Source organism: Rutilus rutilus (genome assembly GCF_951802725.1).
Source record: "Rutilus rutilus genome assembly, chromosome: 19".
Lineage (NCBI taxonomy): Eukaryota > Metazoa > Chordata > Actinopteri > Cypriniformes > Leuciscidae > Rutilus > Rutilus rutilus.
In genome coordinates, this window is record NC_140232.1 from 29061530 (window position 1) to 29072402 (window position 10873).

General features: G+C 37.1%; 2 protein-coding genes across 4 annotated transcripts in view; both read left to right on the forward strand.

Moving 5' to 3' along the window:
* The window catches only part of rapgef1a (Rap guanine nucleotide exchange factor (GEF) 1a), a 30618-nt gene extending 28769 nt beyond the window's left edge, over nucleotides 1–1849 (forward strand). For all 3 annotated transcript variants that reach the window (XM_084389121.1, XM_084389119.1, XM_084389120.1), the window contains one exon: nucleotides 26–1849. In XM_084389121.1, coding sequence (XP_084245247.1) covers nucleotides 26–176 — 151 coding nt within the window. In that variant the 3' untranslated portion in view covers nucleotides 177–1849. The remainder of the gene's footprint in view (nucleotides 1–25) is intronic.
* Nucleotides 1850–2261: 412 nt separating this feature from the next.
* Nucleotides 2262–10848, forward strand: anapc7 (anaphase promoting complex subunit 7). The gene is made up of 11 exons (XM_084389596.1): nucleotides 2262–2477; nucleotides 3049–3238; nucleotides 4370–4489; nucleotides 4630–4741; nucleotides 4834–4987; nucleotides 5638–5780; nucleotides 5858–5975; nucleotides 6563–6759; nucleotides 8654–8878; nucleotides 9360–9510; nucleotides 9586–10848. Exons 1-11 carry the CDS (start codon nucleotides 2377–2379, stop codon nucleotides 9773–9775), a joined length of 1701 nt encoding a protein of 566 aa, XP_084245722.1. The 5' UTR covers nucleotides 2262–2376; the 3' UTR covers nucleotides 9776–10848.
* Nucleotides 10849–10873: the final 25 nt, after the last annotated feature.

The window sequence follows — 10873 nt, forward strand, 5'->3', positions numbered from 1 at the left end:
TGACTTGTACTTCTCTTTCTTCCAGGCACTATGACCTCAAACACAACGACGACATTGTCTCCTTCTTCAACGACTTCAGTGACCATCTAGCTGAGGAGGCATTGTGGGAGCTTTCTTTGAAGATCAAGCCTCGCAACATCACTCGCCGGAAAACAGAACGAGAGGAAAAGACATAGCTCGCTCGACTAGACGAACAAACTGCTTTTAAAAGACCCTCCCTCCTCCGAAGTTGCAAGACACAGCAATCAGAAGTTACTGTAATGGCAGCTACGAGACTGAAAACGATACTGTATTTCTGTTACAGTTTACATAAACCTTTTTTTTAAATGATTAGATTTTATTTTGTAATTGCACTGCGTCTGAACCTGTGTGTAAATTTGAAATGTGGATCAGTGCCGAGCGCAAAGACGGAAAACGTGACTCTTGATACATGAGATTACGGGGTTTGCGGTCGTAACCTGGGATTTACGGTGATGTTCCGGTACGGTCTCCCCATCTGGATGTTTGCAGTGCAGTCTGGACAAACAACTGCGACTCCAACTGCAAACTAATACCATGATGCCTCAACGGGCACTTTGGATGTTGAAGTTCCTTGAAGACTGATATTTTTTATTTATTTATTTTGTATGTATCAAATGCACATAGAGACTCTTTAGATTTAGGGGGATTGCTGTACGTTTAGCTGCTGGATTGAACAGCTTTAAGCATGTATGATAATAGGTCACGATGAGGACACACAGCCAGAGTTATTAATGGCACTATCAGGATTTTGTTGCTTATTCTGCAAGATTAACAGTATCTGCTTTAAAGCTTTTTTGGACTTTAGTTTCTGAGTTCACTGAACTCACTAAAATTCCTCAAACAGGAGCATGCCAGTTTTAACGTGCATCGAGTTCAAATAACTACATCGACACATTATGTTTATATTAAATTCATACATCTCATTACAGTAATTTGAGGCCTATTTCAAATCAGTTGTCTTCCAATTACAATTAATTGCTAATAATCAGGGAAACTCATTGTTTTGTTTAACCTGCCTGTTATTTATTTGTAAATGTATGTGCGTGGATTAACAATATGCTGTGTATTACAAGATCACTTGCACAGGAAGCCATTATTTGCCAGTGTGGTTGTTGCAAGAAAGATTTTAGGAGTTATGTTACAGCTGTATGTCTGGTACATTTAAATATTTTTCACTTTGCACACCAGTACGGTACAAAATAACCATATTTCTGTAGATCTCCGAGAGCCATCGCCGTGATCAAAGACCTACTATCAAGTGCTTGAAGCTGTTCATGAAGTGGTGTCAATGTGATTTTATTTTATATAATGCAGTTTTCCTTTTGTTTTTTAAAAGGATTTTACATTTTACATTACATTTGCAGAGATATTTACTCTGTTGTTGTGAGATGTGATCAAATGTGCACTTTGAAGTTGATTGTGGGAAACAAAGATTAAAAGCTGTTGGGTAACAGTTTTTAAGTGGACATGCATATGAGCCTGAACCCCTTCAACAACGCTTTCGGGGGGAACCTGTTCTTTGGACTGGAATTGGTTTCAAAGTTCCAAAGACCCCAGACCACAATCACACTGTTTGAACATGATGATGATGATGATGAAGATGATGATGATGATTCAGTTGCATATAAAATACAACTGACATGTACCTATGTACACATAACCCTGTGAAACCTGGTAAAAATAATATACATATCATCAATGTCTTTGTTGTGTGTGTGTGTTTGGGATCCAGTCGTTCTGGTTAGGGGACAGCATAGAATAAAACAAAACAAAAAAGCTGTGACAGTCATTAAAATCTGTGCGTGAATAAAGATAAGTTTGCATTTAAGTGAATTTGTCATATGTAAACAAAATTTCATTAAAAAAAACGCATTAGTGATTTTCAATTGGGTCCATAAAAAGATGTAACAAACAAAAGTTCAAACTATTCTCTAACGTGTAAGTAAGGAGAAATCACTCATCTTTTTTTCTTTTCTTTCTTTATGCAGATTTTTTTTGTTTTGTTTCGTAAATGAATCACAATTCATATTATTTCCTATCATTATTTAGAAAGCAAATACTTTTTCCTTATTTTTAAATCCCCCCAAAAAATGTAAATTAACAGTGTTCAACACCAGTATATCCAGTGTTTAAATCTTTCTCTTTCTGAGAGAAGATCATTGTAAACAACAACATTTGTCAAGTTCGGACTTTTAGTTTGGCGAAAAATGTTCCCCTCCGACTTTTATTTTGAAATCGCATCATTTCCTTCCGTTTAAAAAACTCTTCTCTTCAGAACTGCAGCATCTTCCGCTTTGTTGCTGCGTATCTATTAACTAGAATTTTTCTACCAGATCGAAAGATAACCGATTGAAGATGAATGTGATCGATCATGTGCGGGATATGGCAGCGGCCGGACTGCACTCTAATGTCCGGATCATCAGTAGTTTACTCCTGACCATGAGCACCAACAACCCGTGAGTAGCTTCAGCTTTTAGGATGTAAACAGATCTGGAAGCTGTCTGATGTGAAGTGTGTGTCTGCCCAATAATGCCTTTAAAATGTAACGCTTTATTATATTAGATGCGCAGTATGCAGAAACAAGCTCATACGAAGTAAAAAATTATATTTAAAAAAATTGTTAATGCATTGTTTAACACGGTTAATTGTCGTACTAACGTTAAGTTACTATGTAACACGTTTTCCCAAAATACTTTAGTTACTGCTGTCATTTCAGTAGCTACCATAGTTTTGGGGCAGGTACTATAATAATTAAAAATGGGATCTCCTTTTAATTGTGTAAGAAACCTCAAGAATATTTTTGTCATTTTTTAAATATCTTTTTAATAGATACCACGATGTTATTTTGGCAAGAACCATTTTTATTGTCTTGGTACAATAACCCATGTCTTGTTTAGTCATTTAACACCCAATTCCCCACTGATTAAAATCAAGTTGTCAATGTCTCACTGAAATGCATCATGACAGTGTGTGCCAGTTTTACGAGACGAAGCCAAATCCATAGAAGTGTGTGTTTCTCTCTTTCAGGGAGCTGTTCTCACCATCTCAGAAGTACCAGCTGCTGGTGTATCATGCCGATGCCATCTTCCATGATAAAGAGTACAGGAACGCAGCCTGTAAGTACAACATGGCTTTACAGCAGAAGAAAGTGCTCAGCAAAACATCTAAAGTCCGTCCCTCCAGCACAGGCGGCACGACGTCTGCAGTGCAGGCGCAGGTGAGCTCCATCAAATTTAACACCATATGGAAATTTTGGTGTTTTGAATCACTGAATGGCTTTTCTGAGGTAAATGTAACATAACATTGCGTGACATGGCTGATTGGGCAATTACATGGGACATGATATGGACTTCGATAAGTTGTACCAGAGCCCGTCTACGGAGAGCCTGCCCACTCCCTATTAAGTCCTATTGTACCGAATTTTGGTTGTAGTTCCACCAGAGTTCCACTGGGGGCGATCGCCCATGAGTGCAGAATGAATGGGAGTCTATGGGGCTAGACGGCTAAATGTGTCTCTTTCACCCGATTGCAGTTGAGAAATCTCAGATTCGATAGTAGGTTTTGCAAGTTCAGCATGGGTTATAGGTCGAAAGTTGAATGAACGAGTACTTATGTCCTTTCGATTTCTTACAGGTTGAGTTGTTGTTGCCCATAACACGCTAGAATTCTGCTAATGAACGCTGATTGGTCAGTGAAGGACTGATTACGACCAGAGATACCGCTTGATGGCATCGTGGCATCCGAAGCTCTGGTCGTACGATGTGTATGACGTCATTGACACTTTAAAAGACTTTTTAAAGCAAATAAGTGACTCTAAAAAATTAACTTCTCGCCTTATTAGACATTCTCTGGTTGTACTGTATCTGTCAGCATACCTTCTGATGTTCATTCATTTCGTTCTGTAACAAGTAGTAAAGTGTGTATATTACACTTCCGTTCAAATGCTTGGTTTCAGTAAGATTAAATATTTTTGATAGAAGTCTATTATGCTCACCAAGGCTGCTTTAATTAGATTTTTTTTTAAAATACACAGTAAAACATGATATTGTGAAATATTGTTACATTTTATTATTTGAGTGAGATTTTCAGCATCATTACTCCAGTCCTCAGTGTCACATGATCCTTCAGAAAACATTCTAATATGTGGATATTTGCTGCTGAAGAAACATGATAACGGAAATCGTGATATTATTTTCAAGATTTTTCAATGAAAAGAAAGTTGAAAATAAGTGTATTTGCTGTGGCATTTAGGTGGAAATTATGGTTATCATGGTTTTTGTAATAATGTTTATATCTGTTTAAATGAAGTTGCATTCTAGTTAACCAGCTCTGTGTTGATTACCTGCAGAACTTGCCGTCAGAGATTGAAGTGAAATATAAAATCGCTGAGTGTTACACTATTCTGAAGCTGGATAAAGATGCCATATCGGTGCTGGATGGGATCCCTTCACGCCAGAGAACGCCAAAGGTGTGTTTTCACACTCGGTTATTTACTTTACAATTCTGTGTGTGTGAATCTGACAAGCTCACATTATCATTAACATCTAAAAAAAAAAATGAAATAAAATAAAAGAGCACATTGTTCAACTGTATGTGTTTCAATTACAGATCAACATGATGCTGGCGAATCTTTACAGAAAGGCCGGTCAGGAACGTTCAGCCGTTACGAGCTACAAGGAAGTGTTGAGACAGTGTCCTCTGGCTCTTGATGCCATTATTGGTCAGTAAGAATACAGCATTGTGTCCTTTCTTTGTCTTTCAAGTTCACTGTGAGCCCAACATTAAAGCATCCTCCTGTGTGATCCACTGCAGGGCTTCTGTCTCTGTCGGTGAAGGGGGCAGAGGTCGCTTCCATGACGATGGACGTGATTCAGAGCATCCCCAATCTTGATTGGCTGTCTGTCTGGATTAAAGCACACGCTTTCATACATGGAGGGGACAATCAGAGAGCGATCAACACTATCTGGTGAAGATTTGACACTGTGAATGAAAATAGGCTTTTCATGATTAAATCCACAATTTCAGTAAAGCAGATTTCTTCTACATTTTTTGTAGAATCTCTTTACATAAATGTTTTATATATTTATCATTTTTTTTAAGTATAATAAATAGTTTTGTGTGACTTGTTATTAGCCACCACTGTCATCAATCAGTCAATCATTATATTCACTGTTATTATTGTTTAATATATTTGAGTTGACTTTTATTTTTAAAATGTTAGTTTTCTTTTTAATTTTAGTTTGTATGTATATATATATATATATATATATATATATATATATAATTTAAAAATATATATATTTTTTTTATTATATATATATATATATATATAAAATAGTATTATTATTATTATTATTATTATTATTATTATTTTTTTTTTTTTATTTTTTTTTTTTTTGTAGTTTTAGTTTTATTTCAGTTAGTTGCCAGAGTATAATTTTTTATTTTCATTAAAGTTTAAGATTTCATTTTTATTTCAATTAACCAAGATGATTTTTATTAGTTTTAGTTTATACAATTATTACCGGTATATTATATTATATTATATTGTACAATTTGAGGTATCTTTCCTGTCTTCAGCACAGTTTCTATTGACTTGTACGTCTCTCCTCACAGCTCTTTGGAGAAGAAGTCACTCTTGAGGGATAACGTGGATCTTTTAGTGACCCTGGCGGACGTGTACTTCAGGGCTGGAGACACCAAGAACTCCATCTTGAAGTTTGAGCAGGCGCAGATGCTTGACCCATACCTGATCAAAGGTATGCGGCATTAACCAACAGTTGTATTGCCTGATGATTCTTGCTGGTTTGAATGAAAGTATCATGCTGTTTTGTAGGTATGGATGTATACGGCTATCTTATGGCCAGGGAGGGTCATCTAGAAGATGTGGAGGTTCTCGGAGGACGGCTGTTCAACATATCTGACCAGCATGCAGAGCCCTGGGTCATATCTGGGTGAGTTTGACCTTCTCCTAATAGGGCTTTTAACACTTGAAATACTCATTCTAAACCCTAGATAGGAAGAATCCTGGGTTATCTTGCTTCACATTTCACATTGCTCATAATTTGAGCAATTTAATTCACAATTAATCCTGGGTATTCATAAACTGCCGTTTCACACAGTACATTCCTAAACCCTCGCATATTTGCGGTGTTAGTTTCATTCATTGGACGAACGCAGCATGTGACCCGTTTCCATAACGGTTCTAGAATAGCACATCCTCATATTATGTATTGCTGACATTACAGAGGGTTGAGCTGCGAGCTCATTGGCTACTGATACAGCAGGAACCAATCAGCAGTGCCCTATAGAAGATGATGTGATTACAAGCAGATTGAGTTAAGGACCTATTAGGCTGAACAGCTAGAGTTTCATGACAGAACTTTGAATGTGTGAAACGCTCCTTTACCCAGGGTTAGAAGTGGGGTTCAGAACGACGATAACCCGGGGTTAAGCACAGTGTGAAAAGCCCTAATGTGTCTGAAACTTCTTCAGGTTAAGAAGATGCTCAAAACTTTAAAAAAATTGTTGTTTTCCTCAGATGTCACAGTTTCTACAGCAAGCGCTACTCTCGCGCCCTCTATCTGGGAGCTAAAGCCATCCAGCTGAACAGCAACAGTGTGCAGGCGCTCCTCCTGAAGGGCGTTGCTCTGCGAAACATGGGCCGAGTGCAGGAAGCCATCATACACTTCAGAGAAGCCATGAGACTGGCGCCCTGTCGTCTGGACTGCTACGAAGGCAAGAAACATCTCATGATAATAGGGATGCGTCCGCATGCTCCACTAAGCTGTCCATCAACCTACAAGTCGTTTAGTTGGCTAGCTCATTTTCGTTATGTTTTTCGTGGGGATGAATTAAGAGAAGCTAGTTCTCTGAGAGCATTTTATCATGCTTTAAAGTCAAAACGGAAATGACCCTTTCTGTTCTCTAAATGCGTGTTATTGATCTTGTTGTGAACAAGTCATTTATGCAGTTTTTATATATATATATTTTTTTTTCAATCAAAATGTCCCAACTTGATCCTCCAGTGAAATGAATTCTCTCTGGTGACGTATGCTGGACTTTTCCAATCATTTAGTCCACCTAAACCCCGCCCCCTTCTTTAATCCGCAAAAAAACCTGCCCTACACTTTTTCTTTTTTGATAATCAGTTTCACTCGGCTTCCTTTTCATCGTGACTTTAAAGAGATAGTTTATCTAAAAATAAAATTCTGTTATTAAAGGGGGGGTGAAACACTCAGTTTCAGTCAATCTCATGTTAATCTTGAGTACCTATAGAGTAGTATTGCATCCTTCATATCTCCAAAAAGTCTTTAGTTTTATTATATTTATAAAAGAAAGATAGGCTGTACCGAGTCTTTCCGGAAAAAACCGAGCGGCTGGAGGCGTGCCGTGTGGGCGGAGCTAAAGCTGTGCTTACGCGCCGATAGCTAACAACACAGACATTTGAAGCAGTTTTACTCACCGACTGCGGTTCCAACACACGACCGTGAACCTTTATCGTTGGGACTGCTCCATCCTTAAGCATTAGACGATCTGCAAATCCGGCGTCGAACTGAACTTCCCTAAAGCCGAGCACAGCGCTTTGATGGGCGTACTGCTTTCGCTCTCTCGCTCTGGTCTACGGGTGCGCGCGCGCCCTTCCAGGAGAAGTGCCCTTACGACCCGTATAAGGAAATTCCACCCCATCTGACGTCACACACGCCTATACTCGAAAAAAACTTATTTAGTTACTTAGTATTTTTGGCACAGAAATACTCATCAAACGTACAACTTAATTTGTGAAACTTTGTCCATGTTTAGCATGGGAATCCAACTCTTTAACAGTGTAAAAAACTCAGTATGCATGAAATAGCATTTCACCCCCCCTTTAATTACTCACCCTCATGTCGTTCCAAACCCATCAGACTTTTGTTCATCTTTGGAACACAAATGAAGATATTTTTGATTAAAGGTTGTATCAGTGATTTCAGGCCCAAAAAAAAGAGATCACATTCATCTAATCTTTCCTAACGATCCGCTATCTGCCCGCCCCATAAGCATGCCGAAGCTGAAGAAGAAGCTGGCTCAAAAACCTCACAACACCCTCCCCCTGTCTGTGATTGGTCGGAACACTATTTGTTTTGGTTTTGAGTGGTTGGTGAAACCAATTGTTTTTGTGTGCAGATTTCAGAGGCCTGAAATCACTGATACAACCTTTAAATCTGAGAGCTTTCTGTCCCTCCACTGACAGCTACACAACTGACACTTTGACACTTCAAAAAGTTCATAAAGAGTTCATAAAAAGTTCATAAAAAAATAAAACTAATCCATGTGAATTGAGCGGTTTAGTCCAAATTTTCCGAAGAGACACAATCACTATATACGATGGACAGATTTAATTTAGGCTTTTAATCTTCTGCTGGACAATAAAGTCTTTAACTTATTCACATATAAACATTCATCAACTCGCACATCAGTTGTGGTAAACAGAAGCTCAAGCACGCAGACTTTGATAAAAGATTTCAGATACTTAACCTATTTATTTGCTGAATCTCTGTTAGTTACTCCGTTGTGTTTTTTTATTTAGTCTGTCCTATTTCTGAATGTTGTGTAAAGGTTAGTGTTTGAGTTTTTTTGCCCATGTTTTCAGGTCTGATTGACTGCTACCTTGCGTCTAATGGTATCCGGGAGGCTATGGGAATGGCTAACAATATTTACAAGACGCTGGGAGCGAACGCCCAAACTCTCACCATCCTGGCCACAGTGTGTCTGGAAGATCCCATGACCCAGGAGAAGGCCAAGACTCTGCTGGACAAAGCCCTCGCTCAGCGGCCCGACTATATCAAAGCTGTCGTGAAGAAAGCAGAGCTCCTCAGTATGTCAAAACTATGCTCATAAGAACTTCTTTTATTTTGATTTACTTATTATTATCATTTTCTCTTTATTGATTACTTTTAATTTGTTCTATTTTTTTATTTTTTTATTTTTCTATAATTTTTTTTATTATTTAGGTATTTTTCCATTTCTTCTTAAATAGTTTTTATCTATTATTTTTCTAATTATATTATTCATTATTTTATTAGTATATATATATATATATATATATATATATAAAACATATTAATAATAATTAATAATAATATTAGATAAAAAAAAAATATATATAAAAAAAAAAATATGTATATATATATATATATATATATATATATATATATATATATATATATATATATATATGTGTATGTGTGTGATTATTTAATCTAATATTATTAATTATTATTAATATTAATTATAAATTATTGATAGCTGATATATTGGTGTATTGCTATGTAACACCTACTTCGTTTTCTTTACAGGTCGAGAACAGAAGTACGAGGAAGGAATAGCACTTTTACGAAACACTTTAGCCAATCAGAGCGACTGCGTGCTGCACAGAATGCTGGGAGATTTTCTCGTAGCTGTTAATGACTATCAGGAGGCCATGGACCAGTACAGTATAGCGCTAAGGTAGCGTCGTTTCCCCTCTACTGTACTTAACCTGAAACTTTGTACTGTACTGATCGTTCTATTCCTCCTCCGTAGCCTCGATCCAAACGACCAGAAGTCTCTGGAGGGCATGCAGAAGATGGAGAAGGAGGAAAGTCCCACGGACGCCACGGTGGAGCTGGACGGGGACGATATGGAGGGCAGCGGGGAGGAGGGAGACCTGGAGGGCAGCGACAGCGAGGCGGCGCAGTGGGCCGATCAGGAACAGTGGTTCGGCATGCAGTGACCCTCAACTAAGAGACTCTTAAGAGCACTTCAGACTTCTAAGAAAACATCCACACTTTTGCATTTTGATGTGTTTGAACAGAGAGTTCACTGCTGCCCCCTGGTGGTGAGTCACAGACATTAATCCAGTTTTTTTTTGTCCTCAGTTTTGTCATATCAAGAGATTAATTTTCAGAAAAAAACTGTATTGTCAGTGTATAACTGCTCTCAGATGAGAATACAGCACAACTAAACTAATCAACACCAACATTACGACAAAGGAATGGGTGATCATATTTCAACACACAGTGCTGCTGGCATTTGTCTAAATACACAATATTATTTTCTAACAATTTATTAACATTAAATAAACATCATGCTTCTCTTTCATTGTTTGTACAGGACTAGTCAGCTGCTGCTGGCCCCATTGTATTAATAAATGTGTCAAATCTGTAAATATTTTCCATGCTCTTTCAAGCCTTTTTTGGTTCCAGCACCAGTAAAAGTGATGATTGCTTCTGATGGAAATGCCTCTGGGAATGAACCACAAAAAAAAAAAAAAAAAAAAAAATCCTTTCCCAAGGACGTGTAGATAATCCTGTTTTTTTCTTTTTTTTTCTAATCTGGTGAATGTCATGAAATCATGTCCGAGTCATATTTCAAACCAACATACATTTTTTTTTTTTTTAACTGGTAGAAAATTAAGCCTATACATAATTTGAGACAATTTAAAAATGTCACCCCATTTTTCATTTGTGCAATGTCATTTTACATGGTTTACTGCTCATTTTCAATGTTGATTTCCATTACAATAATGCAGTGATATCTTTAATGATCATTTTATCAGTGCAAAAGTAGTTTTTGGTTTATTTTATGCAGTTCTTTTCCTTTTGCTTTTGTGGTTAATTTTAACACGGACATTTCTTGACAGGTTTTGTGAAATTTACCAGAGCATATAAGTGATGCAATCATAAATTCAATTTCTGTAGCCTTATGTGCAATTTTTTTTTTTTTTCAGTGTTTTTTGTCTTAATGTTTCTATATTGTGTAAATAAGACTATTTTTTAAATGTTTTGAAATTAAAATCATGGCATGAAAAAATGTGATGTGTTCAATTTTA